We start from the raw sequence: 23,100 nt of genomic DNA, 5'->3' as shown, positions 1-23,100 counted from the left end.
TGATTCATTATTGCCAGTTTATTTTTTAAACTTAATGTTTACAAATAATGACAATTTTATTTCTTCCTGTTTTTATTTCTTTACATATTGCGCTGGCTAGGATCTCTAGCCCAGGGTTGTCTGTGGGAGTACCGCGTGCTGCTTAGCTCACCTGGTGGTCTGCGTTTCCCAAGCAGGTTAGGCGGCTGGCATCTGGCGGTGCAAGAGCCCTCCTGGTTTCTCCATTTAACGTGGAGTGGGGATGCTATGCGTGGGCTGGGGGTGTGGAGGTGTCGGAGTTTTGCTGCAAGGTGTATCTCCAGTGACGCTCCAAGATTTTACTTTAGGAAGCACGCTTTCTGCTTTCTCCCTCTAGTCACCATCTTGGAATCTCTAGGCTCTCTAGTAAAATATAATAGACTCAACAATAGCAGATATCCTGGTATCTTTTCTGATCTCAGGGGGAACACTTTCAGTATTTTATCATTAAGCATAAGGTTTACTAAGTTTATTTTTAAAGTAGATACTTTTATCAGATTAAGTTTCCTTCCTCTCAAGTTCACTAAAATTTTTTAAAAATCCATGAATTGGTATTACATTTTATCAAATGCCTTTTCTATATCTATCAAGGCAATTTTATAGACTTTTCTACTTATTCTGTTAATGAGACAAATTCATCAGTGGTTCTCAACTGAGGGTAATCTTGCACCCCAGATGATATGTGGCAGTGTCTGGAGATAGTTTTGAAGGGCTCAGCTGTGGGTAAGTGCGTTGTGTTATTGGCACCTGGTGGGTAGAAGCCATGGGTGTTGTTAAACATTGTACAGTGCAGAGAATTGTGCTCCACAACAATGAATTAGCGAAACAAAAATGTTAATAGGGTCTAGGTTTAGAAACCCTTATTCATTTTTGAGCATCAAATCCTTGCATTTTAGAAATAAAACCAACTTGGGGTTTTAATAGTTATGATATGGTATTTTTTGTATATCTCTGGGAACACAGGGTGAGGCTGGCTGTGAGAACCAGAAGCTGGGTGGGTAACCATGTGACTTTACAAATGCTGTCCTCTCACACTAAGTATAAGCATACACTCATGGTTCACACAGTCAGGTGCACCAGTGGTTGACTCTGTGTGAAGCCTCGCACCAGGTGCTGGGTTATAGGGTTGAAAAGTTCCCACCTTGGGCTGGAACTTTTCAGCTGGTAGGTGGGTGCCACACCTACAGGTGTAGGATCACACCTGTAATCCTAGCTATTTGAGAGGCTGAGATCCAGAGCATCAAAGTTTGAGTCCAGCCTGAGCGAATAGTTTGAGACCCCTCCCTCTACAAAATAACCAGAACAAAAAGGACTGAAGGTGTGACTCAAGTGCTAAAATACCTGCTTTGCAAGCTCAAAGTCCTGAGTTCAAACCTCGAGTCCCACCAAAAGGAAAAAAAGAGAAAAGTTCCCATTTTGGAGGAACCAGGTCTACTCATGGAGAAACAAGAGAGGTATTTGTTGGGACCCCAAGGAGCTGGGTGGGTTGGCTTCTTTAGGAATGTGACTCCTTGGTTGGAAAAGTCATGCCAGCAGGCTCAGGGCAGGGAGCCTCCAGCTCCCACCTGATCATGACTAAAGCAGAGTTCGGAGGGAAGGGGCAGGGGTCTGAATGGGCAATGAGTTAGAGAGCAGCTGTGGAGTGGGAAGACTCAGGCTTTGGAGTCTGTGCCTCCTCTGTGAGCTCTGTGTGCTGTTTCACATATCCACGCCTGTGACTCCTCAGACACAGACATAATAGCTCTTCCTCTTGGGGAATGTTTATTGGGGGTAATGAGTAACTAGGAATTCTTAATTAGGAAAATGAGTTAAAAGTAACTTCCATGTTGTCTGGCACATAGTAGGCATTCAGGAACAATTTATTTAACCAATTCCAAAAAGGTATTTCCCCCTAAATTGCAACATCTCCAGTATTGGGACTCACTGTTAAGGTCTGGCTAATAACACTATTTTTTTTCTTTGTGATGAATAAACTGGTGGTGTCACACAACTGGTGACATCTTACTTTCAATGAAATATGACCGAAGCATGAAGAGTAGAGGAAGCTGAACTCGCTTTTATAACAAAGCCACTCCCGTGATAATCAAGATGTTCCTGTGATATGGCTTAATCCATCATGAGGGTGGTGTCTCATGATTTGACCACCTGTAAAATGTCTCACCTTCAAATACCATCACCGTGGCAATTAAATTTCAACATGAGTTTTGGAGGGGACATTCAACCCATAGCACCCCTAAAGTACAGCAATGGGCCCCCAGTGGCCATTTCTTTGGTACATGACCCCATTACCTGGCCACAATTGATTGCTCCAAGGGTGAGCACCTCACTTAAGTGATTGTTCCTACGACTTTTAAAGTCTAGACCCCAAGGCAGCAACTGGTAGTGGGTGATAGTAGACAAAGGCAAAGAATACAGGGCTTGGGCGTGGTAAAGGGACAGTGTAACCCACCTCCTGGAGGAAACTGATATTAATCAGGAGAGAACGAACCCATTATGTCAGCAAAAGTAGAAACATAAAATCTCCAGGGCAGGCTTGGGATGTAGCTTAGTGATACAGCACTTACTCAGCATGTGTGAGTTTCTGGGTTCCATTCTCAGCACCTCAAAAAACAAAACAAAAAATAAGAGTTCTGGGGGTATGTGAGTCACGGTACCCTGGCCTTGGTCCCTGCCCTTTTGATGGCAACCTGAGCTAGTCAAAGGTTCTAACATTAAGTTTAGTCTTGCATAATTTTAATCGAGTTGGGTTTTGATTTGTGAAAGGATCTTAAGCAGTGATGGCATGGTTAGAGTAAAAGCCCGAGCTGCTGTGAGCTAGAGTAAGGAGGCAGGGATCAGCCTCACTTTAGCTAGTGTGGCTGGTGTGGTGTCTTCAGAGATGTGAGGAGGACTGGAGCAGAGCTGGAGGTTTAGATGTGGAGAGGACAGAGACAGATATGCAACATGCTTCCAGGCAAAAACAGCATATGTGGTTATTGGTTAGCTGTGGAGAATGGAGGAGAAGGGACAGGGATGGGTGCTGGAACCTTGGGAGATGCTGAGGGTGTGGCTGTGTGGTGGTAGCAGTCCAGGGTAGTGGCTTTGATGTTCCAGGGCAGCCATATCTAGGCTGAATATGGGACTTTATCAGCTTACAAATAGTAACTGAAGTCATTGAAGTGAATGCAGTTACCTAGGATATATGCAAAGAGCCAAAGCATGCTTGGCTCAGTCCAGGTGGCCACTGGACATCTAGTCACCTGTGGAGTAGAGTTATAGACCTCCCTGGGGCATTGTGGGTGTTGGGGGTGAACTATATATATATTTTTGGGAGGAAAGTGCCCTCTTTGCAGACAGTGGAGAAGAGGAAGCCAGGATTCATGGTCTGTGTGTTCCCTCCCCACACCTTTTCTCTTTTAGCAACAGAGTAGCAGGAAATGATCTGTGCTTGATAAGAAGAGAAAGAAGGCTGCTGGGAGATGTGGGATTATCAGGGGTAGAAGAAGAAGGAAAGGAGAGCGTGAAAGTCATAGAAAAGCCCATTTGGCCCTGAAGGAATGTTGGGCTGGTGTGGGAGAAAGCAGAGCCCAATGAGCATGGGCCCAGCTGTGGGGAAGAAAGAGCAGGGACTAAGCATGGCAGACCATGGTTTCATTCTGTTTAATTCAACCTCTGAGTCTCAGTTTCCCCATCTATACAATAGGAATAACAGCCTCTGTGGGGATTACAAATACTGTAACCCATAAAATTTAGATAGATATCTATTGATACTGAACTCTTATTGTCTGAATACTTATGATGGCTTATATACCTAAGATCTGCTGCCTGATGGAAGGCTGGCTTGATAAGTTGATGTGTATGTCAGTGATGTTTAAGTGGGAGCCCAGGTGTGTATGTGTGTTATGTACTACAGTCCTATTGCAGTACTCTTCTCCATGGGTTATACCTCTTTATTTTATTGTTCAATGTGTTGGACATTTTTGTTAGCATCTTCTAAACATTAGGAGTGAAAATACTTGTAGGAAATTTGAGGACCATTGAGGAAAGTAAGTGAGCCTGAGTGGCCTAGAAAGGCCCTTCATTAACAGAGAAAGCAGGAATGATAGAGAAATGACAGTGATTGTCACAAACACATGCCATCTGCTATGCCAAGTCAGGTCATGACCCAAGCAGATGTATCCTAAGTAAAAATTCAGCGTGGGGCCCAGAGCTGCACAACTGGAAGCAAAGGAAAGGCAAACAGGTATCCACTTGGTTTCTCTTTTATCTCAATGACTCATCTATGGCTTTACCATAGATAGCACATCACACCGGTGGTTCGCTGCCTGAATCTTGAATGTCAAGAAGACAGGGCATCCACCAGGTCCTTGGATGTGGCCTGGTATCTCTACCTGTTTCTTACAACCACTACCTCCTCTGTCTCCCACACCTCACTCAGGCAGCTCCACTATTGATTAGAATGATGTTCAAATTGATTATGTATGTATTTTACTATTCTAAGTGTTACTTGTATTCAACACAAATTTAACATGTCATTTCAGTGTAACTTACATTTATAGTAAGTGTTAATTGAGAGAAAATACCATATGTGTCCAGCACTGTATTGTGTGTGTGAATAACATCCAATGAGGTCAACACTATACCAAATATTGTGTAGACATTCTTAGCGGTTTGTTAAATAGATGCTTAGTGGTAATCAGAAAAATTGGTTAGGCTTTTTAGATGGCTTGTGACTCAATATTAATTTTTCTATTTAAAATAATGGCATATAAGCTCCTGCTGGTCAAGTTTTCTTTAGCTCTCTGAGGAGCCACAATGATTAGGGAGGTCTTCAATCACTCCAAAGAACAATCTGGAAGTTTCTAGAGTGATAAGAGGAGACAAACACATTCTGAAGTTATAAGGTAAATGACCTAAGGGACTTAGTGCAAGAGACCCAGAATGGCAGGGCAGGAAGTAAGAACTCTTGGGGAGCAGCTTGACCAACCCTCCCCATCCCATGTAAGAGAAAACTGTGGCCCCACCTGGGAAGGGCCTGGCCTAGGCTGCATGATGAACTAACAATCAGATGAAGCCGAATCTCCTGCCTCCAGTATCAGTGCTTTTCCCCCTCATCTGCTCCAACCATCTCAAGGTGGGACCAGGCCACTGGTGGGAAACCAGGCCACAGGGAGGAGTGACTTGTCCAGGAACACTCTACAGACTAAGTGCAGAGTTGGGAGTAAAATCAGAACACTAAGGCCTATCAGCAGCCTTAGCCACCATCAACCTAGCCCTCATTTCACTGGTAAGGACAGCCCAGAAAGCATAGCAAGGGATGGCATTTCTGCCTGAACCAGAATCTGGAATTGTCATTGCTGCAATTGGGGTCCTGAGTTGGATGGGAGGAGTTGCCATGCATGGAGCCTAGATCCCAGGAGACAGGCAATTTAGGGGGATTGGTGAAGTGAGAGGCTCTTTTTTTTTTTTTTTTAATTGTATAATGTGAGTTTTAATGGTAAATACTATCTTTACAGAAACCAGAGCATTGATGATTCCATAAATTTTCGTTAAAGATGTATACACAGAATGGCACATGGCTAAAAAGAACCTAGAAAGGAGCATGTTTAAGTATCAAGCCCTTACTAATTAAAACTAAAATTTATTGAAAGGCAAAAACTAAAAGAAGTAAATGGAGCCACGACACCTGGGATGAATCATGCAGCTTCTCTAGTCCTTGCCTACTTTGTCTATGCTGAGACTCCACTGATTGTAAGATATGCCATCTGCCTACCTTGGCATTAAAGTATGGAGTAGGGATAGGAGGTGTATTAAAATCAAACATACCAGCAAACTAGGTAGGCCCTAAGCTGCCAGTTTTCAGTCTCAAAGAGGACAAAATACTGGAGGCAAAATGTGCCACTTTAGAGGTAGCTGTTCCTCTCACTCTAAGTCAAATCTGATCACTTGAGTGGGAGGCTCTTGTGAGACACAAGCTGTGGGTGAGCAGATGAAGGGGTGGCTGGGCACAGGGGCAGGACAGAAAATGGGACTTTTCTGGAATCCTGGGCCAGAAGGAAGGTGATTCTAGAAGAGCCTGAGCTACCTAAAAAGAGAGCACCAACTCAGAGAACAAAGGCCAGGGATTCTATTTTAGGGAACTTGAGGGTTAATGAGTCTAATTCACCAGAGAAGGAGAGTGGAGGGAAGAAAGGATGAAGTTCTGGAATAGTCTTGGAGCTTGAAAAGACCCCCAATTTTTACAGATAAACTCTGGCTGCAAGAAATCAGGGACTTAGTCAAGGTCACAGTCACAGTCAGGCCCAACCAGCCCTGCTGTCTTCTTTTCTCATTCATTCCATCCACCATGCTGGGAATGGTTCTTTACCTTGACTGCCAGCTTGCTATATCTGTCTAGAGTCTATAAACAGGGAGTCTCTGGCACTGTCCCAGAATCCAAGCCCTTTCATGTGCTTCTGAGGCATCCGCTGGAGTCAGGGCTGCTGCCATCTGACTCCCACAGGCATGGGTCTCCACCACGCACCAGGGCTGCTGGGAGTCTTACCCTGGGCCTTCCTGGAACAGCACCTCAGAATAGCCCAGTGGACTCCTTTGGGCAGAAAATGTCTTCCACGGAAGTGGAGGCCCTGAAGTTTCTAATTCCTGTTTTACTCACAGACTGCAGTTTCCTTTTTTAGCATACAAACTCAAAGAACACAGCTCCGTGTCTGCCCCTGAATAGACTGTCTCCCAGACACAGAATTCCAGGAACCAGTAGGCCACTGAAATAACCAGTTGTGAGACTTCCAAGGCTAGCTTCCAGAGAAGAGCATGTCCCTTTCAGGGTGGCTGGAGCCAGCTCCAAGAATCTGAAAAATTCATCCTGACACCAAGTCTGAGGCATCTCTCTACCCAACAGGATCTTGAGATTTCTGGAAACTTCACTCACCCACCTTCAGATTGTGCACACAGACTCCTTCTGCCCTTCACTTAACGAGTGTTAATGAGCACCTCCTATGCATGAGTCTCTTTAGATACAGAAGATAAAACACATAAAATCCCTATTTACAGGAAACTAGTATTTCAGGAGGGGAAAGACCTTTGGCCGGGTGCAGGTGGTTCACACCTGTAATCTTGGCTACATGAAAGGCTGATTTGGGTGGATTGAGGTTTGAGGCCAGCCTGGGCAAATACTTGAAGAGACTCCATCTCCAAAATATCTAGATCAAGATGGACTGGAGGTGTGGCTCAAGCAGTAGTGCATCTGCTTTGCAAGCACAAAGCCCTAAGTTCAAACCTCATCTTCACCAAAACAGCAACAAAGCAGACCTTTCCACAATTTTATATCTGCCCAAGGGCAGGAGTTTATAGAGCTTTGGTGCTGGGTAGGCCTGGGTTTAAATCTTGTGATCTTGATTAGCTGTTTTTACTTCTCTGTTTCCCTAATCTTAAAGTAGAGACAAAAAAATCCTACCTTATTCTCAACCAGTTAAATTCTAGAGTTAGCCATATGATACAGCAAGTCCACTCCTAGGTTACATACCCAAGAGAAATGAGGACATGTCGGTATAAAAACTTGTACATGATAATGTACATCGTAATGGTCAAAAGATAGAAACGACTCAAATGTCTGTCAAACAGTGAAGAGGTAAAATGCGGTTCAATACATTCATACCATAAGGTATTATTTGGCAAGAAGAAGCGAAGTGCTGATACACACTAAAATGTGGATGAAGCTTGAAAACATGGTAAGGGAAAGAGGTCATATACAAAGACCCCCATGTTGTATGCAAAATCTCCATTTAAATACAATGTCTAGAGCACAAAAAGTAGATGAATAGTCACCTAGGGCTGTGGGGAATGGAGAATTTAGACACGATGGGTAAGTACAGGGGCTTTCTTTTTGGGGGCAATGAAAATGTTCTAAAATTGGTTATGGTAATGGGTGCACATCTCTGTCAATACACTAAAAATCATCAGATTGTTTACATAAGTGTGCTTTAGGGCATGAGAATCGTATCTGAATAAAGCTGTAAAAAGAAAACTCCTACCATGTAGGGCTGTTTGAGGATTAAAAGAATACAATGTACCTAGCATGGTGTCTGGAGTTTGGTAGATATTCGGTGGACGTTGACTTATTCTGTTGATAATCTTTAACAGACTGGTTTATAGGAAACCTTAAAAATACGTCCATTGTCAGCATAACAACGACGTGGCTTCTGGCGAACAATAAAGTGGCTTGGACAGACAATCCCTCTTATTCCCAGGTCCCACTCTCTTTTCCTGTTGAGCTGCTATGTGTGCCACCTTGCCACCTCTGTGAAGCCTCCTTGTGGGTTCAACTAAAAATTGGGGTCATTCAGAGGCAAGCTCTTGTGACCATCTGGTTTGCTTCTATGTTCTTTGTGAACACACTGTCCATGTGTCCTGCTGTCTATTCAGCCTGGTGACACTGAATAGAGGGTATGGTCTGGTATTGCAAGTGGCTTGACACACATTCTCACTGTCCCTTGGCACAGCACCTATGTGGCTTTCCTCACCTTTGCCCTCTGGTGCTTATCCTATGATGATGTGACACCACGTAGCAAGAGGAATTTGATAGGTATAATTAAGGTGATGGTTACTAATCAGCTTGCATTAAGTGAGAGATGGATGAGTCTAACCTAATCGGAGGAGTCCTTTAAAGGCAGATTTTTCTTTGTTCAGATGCAGACAAGGCAGTCAGGAGACTGGAAGCACTGGACAGATTTGACCTGAGGGAGGTTTTCCACTGCTGAGATGCACAGGGCCGTGGACAGGACCTCAGAGCAGCCCAGGAGCAGAGAGCAGCTTCTGGCTGACAGCCAGAGAGGAAAGGAAGTCCTCGTTTTTCATCAGTTAGAAGGACCTGAGCTTTTGAAAGAGCTTGGAAGTGTATTCTTCCTCAGAGCCTCCAGAAAAGCCAAAGCCTTGATTCTGGCCTTGTGTGACCCTAACCAGACAACCTAGTTGAACCCACCTGAACTTCTGACCTCAGAGTTGTAAGATAATAGATGTAATTTTAAACTGCTACCTGTGTGATAATTTGGTATGCAACGATAGAAAACTAATACAGCACTCATCTCTGGAAAGAAGTTTTCTCCCTATTTTATAAGTGAGGAGGCCCAGAAAATACAAGTCATTTGCTCATATTTGCCCATATTGGTGACAGGGCTGAGTCATAACCTAGGGCAGGGGCTGGCAAACGTTTTCTATAAAGGTCCAGATAGCAAATACTTCAGCCTTTGCAGGCTATATGGTTTCCGTCCTAACTGCTCAGTTCTGCCATTTGAGCAGAAAAGTAATATGTAAAGGGTGAGCACCACTGTGTTCTAATAAAACTTTATAGGCACTAAAATTTGAATTTCATAAAGTTGCCAGGTGTCGTGAAATAGTCTTCTTGTTTTTATTAAAAATTGTAAACCCCATTCTTAGTTTCCAGGCTGTACACAAAAAGGCACTGAGGCTTGGAGTGTAGCTCAATGGTGGGCACTTGCCTAGCATGCGTGAAACCCTGGGTTTGAGGAAGGGAGGAAGAATAGGAGGGAGAAAGGAAGGAAGGAAGGAAGGAAGGAAGGAAGGAAGGAAGGAAGGAAGGAAGGAAGGAAGGAAGGAAGAAAGGAAGGAAGGAAGGAAATAAAAGAAACCAGAAAGGCCCTGGCCAGATTTGATCTGTGGGCCAGTTTGCCAGCACTCCAGGTGCTTGACTTCTAGGCCCAGACATCAGTGAATACCTGGAACAGCTCAGAGGCTGGTGAAAAGGACTTTGGACACCAGAACCCTGTATCTGGGTCCCTGCTGTACTTTTAGATTTGCTGTGTGACTTTAGGCAACTTACTTTCCTTTCTCTGAGTGTATAACGGGGCAACGGCTTTTAAGTCTTTTCTCTACTCATCCGCCACCTCTGGGCTTTTTCTTGAAGAAAAGCTAACACAGAACTCTAGCATGAAAAACTAACATGAAGGGCACCTGCTCTGACTGGGACTGAGGACAGAGTCCCTGCCCATTCTTTTCTACTCTACCTTCAGGAGCAGCCCCAGAGTCTCTGCAAAACAGGTGCTGAAAACCTTTGGGCCAGCCACCTCCAAACCTCGCTAAGATCTACACTTTCTCCCCTCCACCTGACCTCTGGAGCAGATAATTCCATGTTGTGGGAGCAGTCCTGTGCATTGTACGTTGCTACCAGGTGCCAAAAACACCCCCACCACAGCAGTGACAATCAAAAATGTCTCTATACACTGCCAAATGTCCCTTGAGAGGGTGGAGGTGGGTAAACCCCAGGTTCAGAACCCTGACCTAAACCACCTCTTTTGTAAAGCTCAACCTCAGAATCCCATTGCTTTTGGTATTAAGGTGTTCGGAGACCTTTCTTTAAAGATGTTTCCACTCCAGAGCTGACCAACCTTGGCTGTACTACAGGCAGACCTTGAGATGTCCCCTCCCCATCACTTTCTTTCTGGAAGGGGACAGAGCAGCCAGCCATCACACAGCCCATGCTGTTCGCAGCAGGGATTCATGGTGAGCCTGTGGAGGGCCATTCCGAGATGGCACAAGGGAGGGAGAGAGGCACGAGAGGCCCACACCTGCCCCCACCCCAGTCGCTGCCAGTAATGGAGACAAATACAGGATCGTGCGAGACACAGAGAAACGTTCATGATAGTGTGTTAAATGAAAAAAGCAGCAGCATGCAATGCATGGCTAGATATTTGTACAACATCCACATCTGGAAAATGTTATATCAAAATGTCACAGGGGTTGCTTGTCTCTGGGTGGTGGGAAGGCTATAATCTTTACAGAAGGACATGGAGCCCTGTCCTGGAGGGAGAGGGGACTCTCCCAAGATGGAGGACCCTCTCTTGCTTCTCTTCTACTTACAGAAGAGAAAATTAAAAAAAAAATTTAATAAAAAATAATCACAGCTGATATTAAGCCCTTTCTATGAGCCAAATACGATTCAATAGGCAAATTATTTAATAAGTTGTTTACTTCTCACTGCAACCCAAAGGGGCCTGGCCCATTCCTGGGCTTACTTCTCATTGCTTTTCCTAATGTGGCCGTACTTTGGGAATTGTTTTTCTTGTGTTATAGGATCAGACACTGTTCTTTATCTCCGAAGGGGAAGACTGATTTCCTTGAACTCATGAATATTTTCTAAGTTTTCTATCATGTCCAGCTATTTTCATTAGAAAAGGGGTAGTCTCATTTCTATTAGCACACTCAGGACTATGACTGATGGATCTGTAAAGTCCTATGGAAGCTGAAAAGCGGGACAAAGCATCCTGCTTTGAGAAGTCACCCAGAGAAAGTGACCTATGACCTGAGTTTTAGGGGAAGTACAGCGCTCACCAGGTGAAGCTGGCGAGAAGGACCTTTGTGGCCAAGGTGTGGCATTGTACCTGGGTTACGATGAACAGTGAGTTCAGGAGTGATGTGGGGGGAGGGAGCTATAGGAAATGGGGCCGGGAAGTGGGTGGGGTCTTGGGTAAGAGCTGGGGTCATTATTCTAATGCAATGGGGAGCCACTGACAATTTTAGGCAGGTGAGGGACTGATTGGGAGGTTGATGTGGAAGCTCAAGCTGGTGATCATTAAGGATAGGCAGCTTGGGGACAGCTAGCCAGTGAGAGACAGTAGGAGCAACCCAGGATGCTTCAGAGGGGACAATGTGGCAAAGATGGAAGAGTGCATAGGAGTCTGGAAGATTCTGAGATATGGATTTAGGTACCTCCTCTTCCCAGTCCTCATTTAGTAGCTGTGAACCCTGGGCAGGGCGCTTCTCTCTTATCTTCATGGTTTAGCAGATGACAAGTAAATATGAAAATCACATGACTGGTGATTTGCAATAAGTGAGCACAAGTGGAATCCCTCTGCCCTGCCCCCTTGATGGAGAAGCCAGTAACCAATTTTCTCCTCTGAGTAGTTGTTGGGGCTAGAAGAGCCTGAGGCAGATCACTCAGGGTTCACTGCCAGGCCTAGGCACTGTGGCAGACGTGGAGGGCACATCAGTTACGGAAGGTGGGAAGAGGAGATGGAGCTAGAACTATGTTCTGTGTGGCTGGGCTGAGTGAAGTCACACCTGGTCTTTTGTCTCAGGGAGGTCACCATTGACAGGGAGATTCACAAATAGGGTGCATGCATAGGTCACCTCCTCAGGGATATGGTGTCACTAAACCCTAATGGCTGCCCTGAGAAGAAGGTTCCATCGTCTTCATTTCACAGACAAGAAACCTGCTGCTTCAAGAGGATACGGCTGGCAACTTCCAGCCTGAGCATGGCTGAGGCAGGCCAGGAACCATGACCTGTCAACATAAGGGCCTGGGTTCCCAGCTGGGGTTAGAAGACTCAGGTTTAAGCAGGGCCCAGGCTCACCAACTTGTGACTTATCCTGGGGACTACAGGCAGGGAGGAGCGGTCTATCCTGACCAATGAAAGGACACACCCTGCATGGATACCTGTCTTGCAGACATGAGTGGACCTGAAAGCTTCATGGCCTCCTGCCTTCCCCTTACAGCTTCCCTGTGCCCACAAGGGCACAAAGGGGGCTGTTGGTGGCCTTTGGTCCCTGGGCAAACTGTCCCAATGGAATCCAGCAAGGTAGAAAATCCCTGTCTCAGCTAAGCCACTTGTGAGCTTCTCAGTCTGATGCAAGCATTTGCCCCTCTCTGAACCTGTTTCCTGCTATAAAATAGGGACATTTATCTAGACTCCCCCACAAAGAGATGATGAAATATATAACATGTTAAAGGACCTCGCCAGCCAGAGGAATCATGCTCAAAGAACTCAAATACTCTCTGGTGGAATCTTTCCTCAGAGACAAGGAGGTCCCTGCCACTGACCTGCTCTGTGACCCTAACATGCTAGCCTCTCTTCTCTGAGCCTCAGATCCTATTGCACAAGCTGGTCCCATCTTCAGTGTCCCTGGGAAGGAAGATTGTCACGTCAGTTTGTTGAGGATCCCGGGCATGGCTAAGGGCAATCTGGCCCCAGTCCTCCAGTATGTGTCAGCATTAGGAAAATGCAAAAACAAACCCAGTGGTCCTGGACCCACACGAATCTGTCAAGATATGACCAGCCTGTGACTTTGTCCAGCTTGGTACCTGCTGCTGCCTGTTGCTGCCACTCTTACAAGGGGACTTAGGGGTTTAGGGTTGTTCCAGAGTGTACACACACACACACACACACACACACACAGAGAGAGAGAGAGAGAGAGAGAGAGAGAGGAGAGAGACTAACTCCTCTTCCAGGCTCCCAAAATCACCAGTCCACAAAAACTACCTTAGCTGGACCCTTTCCCTGGACCACGGCAGGAGGGCAGTGGGAGAAGTTATTCCTCAGCTCCTGCCCGGGCCCATCCCAGCAGAAAGTGACCTGGGAAAGGGAGCTTGTGTGTTTGTGTATATCTGTGTGGGTGGGGGGCCGGCAATCTAGGAGGTCTTGCTCTCTAACTGACCCTTGTGAGCAGAAAAGGCTGAGAATGTCAACGCAGGATGCAGGAAATATCTGGATAAGTGGCTTTCCCTCCCTGGACCTCAGTTTCCTTTTCTGTAAAGCGGGAGTAAGGTGGCCCAGGCTCAGGACTCTTAAAGCCCTATCGGCAGAGCACGATGGCTCTCGAAAGTGAGTCTCGAAAGTGAGCCCCAGTAGTCCCTGGGGCGAGACGGCCCCAAGGGCGGCCAGTTCCCCTACGGTTGCAGGATGGGTCAGGTCAGCAGCAACTTCGCTGCTCAGCGCCAGGGTCTAGAAACCCAAGTCCCCGCCAGCCCGATCGCGCTGTCGCTTTAAGGTCGGGCGGGGCCCTCTGGGCACCGCGCAGTACCTGGAGCCAGAAGCAGGGCCACCGCGGAGGGTGGCAGCGGACAGGGCTTCCCCTAACGCAGCCCCGCGGACCTCTTGTCCCGCAGCCACCAGTGCCATCACGTCCACCGTGTTCACCGCGCCTGGACCGCGCCTGACTGCTGGCCGCGCCACAGCCGCGCGAGGTGGGTGCAATCGCCCTTCTCTTCTTTGCTTCTTTTGGGAGCATTTCGGCTACTCCTGAGACCGACCAGCCTGATTCCTCCCTTTAACCCTGACCTCCTGAGGGTGGACACCCCGGTATCCACCTGTCTTCTAGGGCCTCAGTTTCCCCGCAGTTAGTGAGGGTGTGCTGGGCCACTTCTTACTCAGATGGTTATTTCTTTACAGAAACTGGCACCTTATGTGCCCTCATTGGTGGTCTAGGGCAGGAGCCTGGGCACAGCATTTGCCTCCTGGCTCCCTGCTGAGGTGGGCTCTCTCCCTGGCTCCCCTGACAGGAGCAGGGCTTTCTACCAGCTGATGGCAAGAGGGAGATGGGGTGCAGCTGTGGAAAGAACCCTACTATCAGAGGAGTGAGTGTGCCCATATCTTTAAATTCTCACCGGGTCGTGGTGTTATCCTGCCCATTTTACAGAGGAGGGTACTGAGGCAAGGATAAGCTAGATAACTTGGCCGTGTTGAAGCAGTTCCATCCTCTGCCCAGTTGTGTCACTATACCTCACAGCTTGCCCTTTCACCTCCATAACCTGCTTTCCCTGAGAGGAGGGATGTGAAGTCCATGGTGTTTGGCAGTGGCAGACTGGGTCCTGGGTGGTATCTGGGCTGGATCTTGAGCAGGGGTGAAATGAGAGCCCTGATAGAAACAGAGGGCCACCCCCACCCCAGAGGGAGCAGCAGATCTAGTAGAGAACCCCAGGCAGCTGGAGTTGGGCAAGGGCAGGGGAGGGGCCAGAGGAAGGTGGGGAGATGGCTAATGAGCCCTTGCCAGCTTATGTGGAGGACTGGGTGGGTGGGGGGGCGGAACAGACACAACACTTCTCTGGGGCTGAAGGAGCTTTCTGCCTGCCCTCCCCCACCTCCCCAGAACTGGGGCTACACCCTCCAGGGCAGGGAGCCCTTCTTTCCTCCCACATCAGGGCCACAGGGTCTGGAGGTGCTCCAGTGTGAGCAAACTGCCAGAGGTCACCTCTCTGAAATGGGTCAGGGGAACTTGGGGCAATCAGCCAGAGCCCTGACTTATCAAGATAAAGAAAACAATCACCATACAATGGGTGGGCTTCACCATCCATGAAGACCCAGGGTCCGTGGGCTTTACGGCACCATCAGAGAAGGCTTCTCAGGTAAGGGGTGAGCTGAGGCTGGCAGGGAGATGATGGGAAGTTACTGGGCAGAGGATCACCCTAGAGGTTGGCTTTGGGAACATTCTGGACCTGAGTTCCAGCCTCTTCTTGTCTGTGGGATCTTCGGCTGGGTTTCCTTCCTACATTTTTTTTTTTTACCCCGTGCAGCGTCTTCTTTTATAGTTGGACATTCAGGCTCTTTACAAATGATGACCATTATAAACAAGGTCATATGACCATCCTTTTGTACAAAGTCTGGCTCCATGTTATTTATTTATTTATTATTTATTGGTGGGACTGGGGTTTGAACTCAGAGCTTCACACTTGCAAAGCAGACACTACTGCTTGATCGAAGCCTGCAAGGGCCTTGGTATCTTATGTGGCAGATGGAGATGACAGCTGGACCTCCTGCAGTTGGACCAGGTACATTGAGGCAGAGCACAAGTCAGCAAGCCCTAGTCCTGACAGACCTAGGGACCCAGCAGAGGTACAGATGTACACTCTTATCCCTCCAGGCTGTCTGTGAGGTTGTCACAGTGGGGAGCCTTTATACCTACCAGGCCATGAGGCCAATGAGACCTGACAGAGGCCAGAGTGGATATGGCCACATTTATTAAGCTCCAACTGTGTCCCAGAAACCTGATACACATCATCTGTGACCATTGAGGTAGCCCTGCAAAATCAGGGGCATTCTCTCCCATTCACAGGTGAGGAAACTGAGGTATAGAGGATCAGACAACTTTTCCAAGGTTACACAGTGACCTCAGGCAGAGGAGGACTAAAACCTGGGTCTCTGATACACATTACCTGACCCTTTTCCTTATCTCTCTCTGTGTCCAGATGTGCGGCAGGGGCCAAGTGGCCTCCACTCTCCGCTATGGCATGACGGTCAGTGGCACGGTGACCCTAGTGATTGGGACTCTCTGCTTCGCTTGGTGGAGCGAAGGGGATGCAGGTGGCCAGCTGGCCCCACCCATGGACCACCCTGCACCTGAGGCTCCCCGCCCTGTGCTCAGGTCTGTCAGCTTTTTCTGCTGTGGTGCCGGCGGCCTGCTGCTGCTCTTTGGCCTGCTGTGGTCCATGAAGACCAGCACACAGGGGCCGGCCCGGTGGGACCCCTACTACCTCTCCAGAGACCTATACCACCTCACTGTGGAGTCCTCAGAGAAGGAGAGCTGCAGGTTAGTGGGGTGGGGTGGGGGCCTCAGGTGATAGACCAGTCACCCTCCCCAGCATTTGCACAGCACACTTTCATAAGGTTCCTTCTCTGTATCAGGCCTTGACCTGTGTCCTGGGGACATGAAGGCTGATTGTTACAGACCTGAGGGAATCTAAAACCCTGTGATCAGAGGCAGATGGCAAACCAGAGTAGTTAGAGCTGGGTGAGAAGAGCAGGCATAGTCCTCAGAAACATGGAGAAATCCAGGAGACTTCCAGGAAGCAGGTGCAGCTGAGCTCAACAGAGTAGCAGAAGAGTTAAGAGTCAAGGCACAGGAAGAAGTAGACCCACTGGGATCCTGCCCTGCTTCTAACACTAACTTGTTGAGTGACTTCAAGAAGCTCCTGCCTTAAGCCTCAGCTTCTCCTCTGGAATTAAACAGGAGCAATGGCAACAACAATAATAGAAAACACCTGTGTTCACATCTCCCTTACTCCTTATGGCAGCTCAGTGATGTACTTCCATTTGTAGAGGGGGAAACTGAGACACTGAGACATTGTGTCAGAACTGAGACTTGACCCCAGGCAGCCTGGCCCAGAGTTGGCATTTTTGCCAGCTCCCTGCCACAGAGGACACCTGGGACAATGAAGTGAGATGGTGAGTGTGTGGAGCTTAGCCCAGTGCTTGGCACCCAGTAGGTGCACAGGTGATGGTAACTTTTCCTCGAAGGACTTGGTAGAGAGGGACAGTTTAGGTAGGCAGAAGAGCATACACAAAGTCATGGGGTGGAGTGAGGTGGGGTGGGATGGAGACAAAACATTTCATGCACGTGGTTCTCACCTGTTTCTCCATCATCAGTTGCCCCCCTAGCCTTTTGGACTCATGCTTTGTGAGTGTCTTTTTCGGGTACTTACTTACTCAACAAAGTACTTGTATGTTACATCCCAGGGGCCTTTTCATGCATCACCTATCGGTCTGTACTTCTGTCATGGCGAAGGTAAGGATCACTGTAGCCCTTTGTGGAAGAGGAAGGTGGAAGGCACATAGCTGGCTGCAAAGCTTGCCCTGCTTCTCCTCACTGCCCTGTAAGCACTGGATTGGGGTGCAGTGGGGCTGACCCAGTCTCCTAGGAGCCAGCTTGGGGCCTCAGGCCCTTCTTCCCTTTATCAGAAAGCAGTGCCTTCCAAGATGAAGACAGTGAGGGTATTTCTACTGCTGGCATGTGATGCTGAAGGCCAGTTACCGCATTCAACAGGACCACTTAGTCCTGTAGTCAGACATTGGCTGGAAGGGACTGTTAGAGGGGAGAGGAGGGCCTTGGGGACCATCCAGCACTTCTCACATGAGGAACCTGGGTCTTGAGGAGGCTGAGTGACCCACCTCGTCATGTAGCATTTAGTGATTTCAGGAGCCAGGCCAGGGCTCAGATGCTGTGCTTGGGAGCCTCCTCCTCCCTGCCCAGCCTGGCATGATTGTTGTCTGTACACACAGCTATGTTGATGCAGCAGGGTCCAGGCCCAACTGCTGGTCTCTGTGGGAGGCTACTCTGCCAGTCCTATTCCCAGGTGCCTCATTCTGTGGGGGTTGCCTGGCTGCTGATAATTTCAGGTCAGAGACATATAGACCTCCTCTGCTGTTGGATTGGGCAGGTCCCTTTCTGTCAGGCTTCCCATTTATTCACCTACTCCTTCTTTCAGGCATTTAACTAATATTGATTGAGCACCTACTGTGTGCTGGGTTCTACTTGCAGTACTGATGATGGAGCAGGGGACAGGACAGACAAAACCCCCGGCCTCAGGAAGCTCACATCTCAAATGTCAAGTAGCTGAACTTGAGGCTTGCAGGGGCCTCTGCCTTCAGTGAGCAGGGCAGAAAAGGCCTGGGCCCATTCAGGTGTGTCTATGAATGTTACTAGGTTTTCTGAGCCATGTCTGATCTGTCAGCAGGAGGTAATAGGACTTTCTCCACTGGTGACTGTTAGGCTCAGAGATGACAGATGGGGAGAGGGGGTGGACACACTGTACAGCTTGTGTACACATTAGCTTCCCTGCTGTCACTGTGCTGTAAAGTTTACAGTGTACACTCAGGCCCACTAACTGGTTTAAGCCTCAGCTACGTATAGGGTGAGTGTAAGGATTAGGTTCATTTTACAAAAGGGAAACTGAGGTGTGGAGGGATTGAGTGGCTTGGGGAGAGGTGTGGGGTTGGCCCGAACTTTGCAATCAGGCAAATGGGGGTTTCACTGCTTAGCTAAGGCAGGATCCCCATCTGTGACATGGGCAGGGCTGCTGTCCCTAGCGTGGTCATGAGTATGAAACACAGTGAGTTGGGCAAATAGAGTCTCATCCCAGTCCTTTTGCACTTCTCACTGTGTCTGTTGCACTCTGCTGCAGGGCAGTAGGGCCAGCACCAAGCCCCAGGTCTCCCACTGTGGCCAGGCCGCGTTGGGGGAGGGGGACTTCCCTTGTGTGAGACCACTGTGGCACAGCTGTCCATCATCACTGCAGAATGCCCTGGCTAGAATGTCCTGGAACAGAAGTGTGTGACATAGCCACCCTGCAAGGGCCTGTGTGCCTTGTGTTCATGGCATTCTGGTCCATGACTTTGGAGACTTAGGGTTGGCAGGCCCAACTGGCCACTAAAGTGACAAGAAGGGTGCAATGGCCGCTCCACACCTGCCCTTTAAGCAAACTTCCTGCTGTGGGCTGAGCTCATATGGCACCTGTGTTTGCCCTGATAGCTGCCACCTGCTATGGTGGCCCCAGGCATACCCAAAGCCTGTCTTATATATCCAGGGTTCAAATAATCTGGGGAGGGTGGAAGCATGGCTGGGAAGTAAGCAGGGCAGGAGATGCCGGGCCTCTGATGCCCTGTTACCCACGTTTTTCTGAGTGTTGTCAAGGCATTTTCCCTTCCCTGTATCTATGAAATGGCAATTGTTATCCCATTTTACAAATGAGGATAAATAGGCTCAGGGAAGAGGTGGGCAGGACGCAGGTCACACAGCACAGAGCCCAGCTCGCCTGACCCCAGGAGCACTGTTCTTTGTCCTATTTTCCTGCAAAGCATGCTGGAAGCTCAGAGGAGCGTGAGGGCGTTATGGCCTTCCTCGTTGCAGGTTCCTGGCTGGCATTCTGCATCCTGAGGCTACATAGTCTGGGGTCAAGTCCATGGTTCCCAACAACTTCTGTCACCCTGGCCTGTGATTGGGGCATGAGCCTGCTCAAGGTAGGCTGCTTTGAGGGTTACAGTGGCTTGGATGGAGAAAACACATTGCCAGAGAAGAGCCAAATTCCCAGCAGGCATTGAGTGTTCCCAGGAGAGGTCCTTGGTGCTTTCTCCCATCCCCCACCTCTGCTGTCCCCCAGGCTGGCCTCCTGTACTGGCCCCTCCTGGATCTGGATGGCAAGACTACTATGTGGAGGCAATTAAGTCCCTAGCCAGCTCCAAGAAGACCCCAGACCAGTGACTGGGCCTCTCTGAACCTGTATGGAGCCTGCTATTCAGGTGCCATCCCTGTCCTCATCACACGAGACCTCGGAGGTGCTAATGGCCCCTGTTTATGGAGCACACACTGAGTGCCTTTCATTGCCTCATTTAATTTTCACACCATCTGTCCTCTGAGGTAGATACCATTACTGTCCCCATTTCACAGATAGAGAAATGGAGGCTCTAATTAATGGAGTTACTGACCCTCAATCTCCACCAAGAATGTGACAGAGCCGGGAGCTGAACCAGCCTCATAACCAACCCTGGTGCAGCTTAGTGTAGGAAGTGACCTTCATCATCACTCAGACAGCCTGTATCTGGTAGTGTTGCTTCAAAGCTGTGGCAGTCCAGACCTAGGACAGTGACACTCTCGCTCTATAGGCCCTGGGATGGGGAGGGGCACTGACTCCCTGGAGACAACCCACAGGGCTCACCGAGGGCCTTGCTGTGGCTGGGATATAGGGGGCCTGGCCTGTAGAGCCTGCTCAGTGTTGCCTCAGAGGACCTGGTCTTTGCCTTGAGTCCCTGTAGGGTGGCTCAGTTGGCTGGGGATGAGGAGCGGGTGAAAGGTCACAGGAAAGCTAAGCTGTACAGGGATAGAAGTGGTTGGCTTGGTGGGTAGTGAGCCCTCCATCCCTGGAGGCATCTAAGCAGCAGCAGTCACAAGGCAGACACTACGTCAAGGGCTCAAGCATCCAGACAGGAAGTGAATTGAGGTCTCCCATTCTGTCCTGAGCATCGAAACTCTGACTTCAGACCATCACCCACTCAGTCTTTCAACAAACACCCCCAAGCACCTGTCCCCAGCCTCTAGACACTCACAGTCCCCACCCTAGGGAATAACCAGCAAGTGTCAGAGAAGGGTCCAGAGCAGGGTGTAGGAACTTTGCTTGGGGAGAGACAGGTAAAAAATGTCCAAGGGGAGTCTCAAAGCACAGTGAGGAGTAGCAGCAGGAAAGGGAGGGTGAGGGACTTTTCCCTGCAGAGGGAATGGGGGCAGCCTGGAGGGAGAGGTGGGAGAGCTGAAGCTGGGAGGGCTGTCATGTGTCAGCTGATGGGGGGGTGGGAACTAGGGAGCTGCAAAGGTTTAGGCCTAGCCACATTGCTTCCTGGCCTAGCTGTCCTCACCATCTCCCTGGCATGTGGTAGGTTTTTGTCCTCGCCCTGTGACCAACCTTTCTTTTGTTATAGGACCCAGAAAGTGGTTGCCATCCCCACTTATGAGGAGGCCATGTACTGCCCACTGGCTGAGGGGTCCTCAGCACCACCTGCATGTCCCCCAGAGGAAGACCTGTGGTGTGGAGCCCCAGGACAGGCCCTGCTGGGGACACCATCCCCCTCACCTCCACCCAGCTACAGAAGCATTGTCCTTGTTCCTGATGCAGTTTCTGGAATGACACCACCTGCTCCAGGTGCTGTGTGCTCCTGTTCAGACCTGGCTCAAACTGCAGGGGGCATTGTAGGCTCCTAGCAGGTCCTGAAACTGTCGAGAGAAACACAGGGCCCTTTGCAGACTCTCCTACAGTGCCTGGTGCCCAGCAGACACTCCGCACCTTTGCTGGCTTTAAATACATCCCATTGCATTATAGCTCACAAATTGCTGGTTGGTTCCAGTGATTCTTCTGCCTCACAGTGACTCAGGGACCCAACTGGGACAGAAGACCTAAGATGCTCCCACAGCAGGCAGCTTGTGCTAGCTGGTGGCTGGGAGATTTTGTGCAGAGGATGTGGGGGCCAGAGGCAGAGGCAGAACTGGCCCAAGGTCATACACTGAGTATGTGGCCTGTGAACGAAGACTGCTTGTGCATGGGTGCCACCAGATACCATCTTGGTCACCTTGGACAATGATTTCCCCTCTCTCAACCTCAGTTTTCCCAGCTGTAAAATGGGATTGGGACTAAATTGGCACCTGAGAAGGAAGTTAAATGGATGACAGCAGTGGACGCTGAGAGCTTATGTCATCCCCACCCCTCACTGCCCCCAGGCTCCATGCTAAGCAGCATGCAATAAATTCAGGGTCCACAACACTGTACCAGGGCTTGTTAACCATGCAGTGATTCCCAGATTGTGTTACAGAGGCAGCCCTCCTCCACCCAGTGCACAGGGCCATGGGCCCTGTGCCACACCTCCTGTGACAGGAGCTCACTACCACCCCTGCTGTCCAGATGTGGTAGAAATATCTGCTTTCTACCCAGCTACATTCTGCAGCCCTATGTCTCCACCCCACCCCACTCTGTTATCAGTCAACCCCGTGCGTACTGTCAGTAGCCCCGCCTTGGGTGGTTTGGCTCAATTTGAGATACGAATCGTAGAGACAGGAAATAGCATCCACATAAATGAAGCTGTATTGGGGCATATGCCTGAGAACAGGGAGACAGCACATGGGGTAGGGTCCCTGGGCTGCTCCAAGGAAGTTTTTGTAGTCTGAAGTGCTCACTATTGCCACCCCAGGAGTGGTCAGAGCTGGGCATCCTGTGCCTGTGGAGGCTGCAAGGGTGGAAGCAGATGACATAAGTAAGGCAAAGTCAACTTCTCCTTAGAGATCACGGCTGGGAAATCAGGGCTTTCTCGATCTGTCTCAATTCCAGTGAGGAGAGCAGGAAGTTAAGTGACTTTCCCAGAGTCCCACAGCAAGCAGAGGATTAAAGGTCTGGGGCTTACTCAGCTGGATAAGGGTCTACTGTGTGCTGGGTTAGAGTCTCTGTTGCTGTCTTACACCCTCAAAGCCACTCCTTACAGGTGGTGGCATCCTTAGTTCACAGGTGGGAAAATGGCCTCAGAGAGGTAAATGGTCAGAGAATAAAGTCAGAATCCATGTTTTCTGTCAGGTCTGCCTCCCACCCGCAATGGCTTGGATCATTGCAGTAGCTGTTGGCACTGTCTGTCCACTCTGTCTGTCCCCCTCTCTGCAGTCTTCTTAGGTTAGGGTGAGTCCGATCAACCCCAGGTTAGTTCAAGTCAGAACCTGGTTCCAGTTCAAATTGAATGATGAAGTCCTTCCACTGGTCTGGGAACAGGTCTGGTCTGCACCTCTAACCTCCTTCTCCCCCTTCCCTGTCCAGCCCTTTACACTTGCTATTCTAGAAGCTCTTGCCCAGGGCTGCCTCCTCACCAACTCTTGGGGTTTTTGGGGGGGTGCCCCTGCACCAAGCCCTGATCCTCTCCTGCACCCCCTCCCCTCCTCTCCTTTCATCATGGCTTGGCCTTCTCCCTGCCCAGATCTGCCTCAGGGCGCTGCAGGAGTCTGCAGATGCCTTGCTGCTACCTTGACCTTGGACTGGACACAAATATGGCATATGCTCTGCAATTCCTAAGGGCTTAT

At 49.0% G+C, this 23,100-nt stretch overlaps 1 protein-coding gene across 2 annotated transcripts; it reads left to right on the top strand.

Annotated features, from left to right (window-relative positions):
- Positions 1 to 13,657: 13,657 nt before the first annotated feature.
- Tmem61 (transmembrane protein 61) lies at positions 13,658 to 22,585 on the top strand. 2 transcript variants are annotated; one of them, XM_020168469.2, is made up of 3 exons: positions 13,658 to 13,972; positions 15,971 to 16,311; positions 20,970 to 22,583. In XM_020168469.2, exons 2-3 carry the CDS (start codon positions 15,971 to 15,973, stop codon positions 21,247 to 21,249), a joined length of 621 nt encoding a protein of 206 aa, XP_020024058.2. In that variant the 5' UTR covers positions 13,658 to 13,972; the 3' UTR covers positions 21,250 to 22,583. The 2 variants fall into 2 exon arrangements, with proteins under 2 accessions (XP_020024058.2, XP_020024059.2); XM_020168470.2 differs by lacking the exon at positions 13,658 to 13,972 and adding an exon at positions 14,823 to 15,130 and having other exon boundaries at positions 20,970 to 22,585.
- Positions 22,586 to 23,100: the final 515 nt, after the last annotated feature.

The sequence above is a fragment of the Castor canadensis genome, chromosome 7, assembly GCF_047511655.1.
Source record: "Castor canadensis chromosome 7, mCasCan1.hap1v2, whole genome shotgun sequence".
Lineage (NCBI taxonomy): Eukaryota > Metazoa > Chordata > Mammalia > Rodentia > Castoridae > Castor > Castor canadensis.
Note: the sequence above shows the minus strand (reverse complement) of the source record. Positions and strands in the feature narration are given on the sequence as shown.

Excerpts from the sequence above, each read along its gene's own strand:
- Tmem61 (XM_020168470.2), top strand. The coding sequence starts at position 15,971 with ATGTGCGGCAGGGGCCAAGTGGCCTCCACTCTCCGCTATGGCATGACG. Across the intron at positions 16,312-20,969 it reads TCAGAGAAGGAGAGCTGCAG|GACCCAGAAAGTGGTTGCCA; the intron begins GTTAGTGGGGTG and ends CTTTTGTTATAG.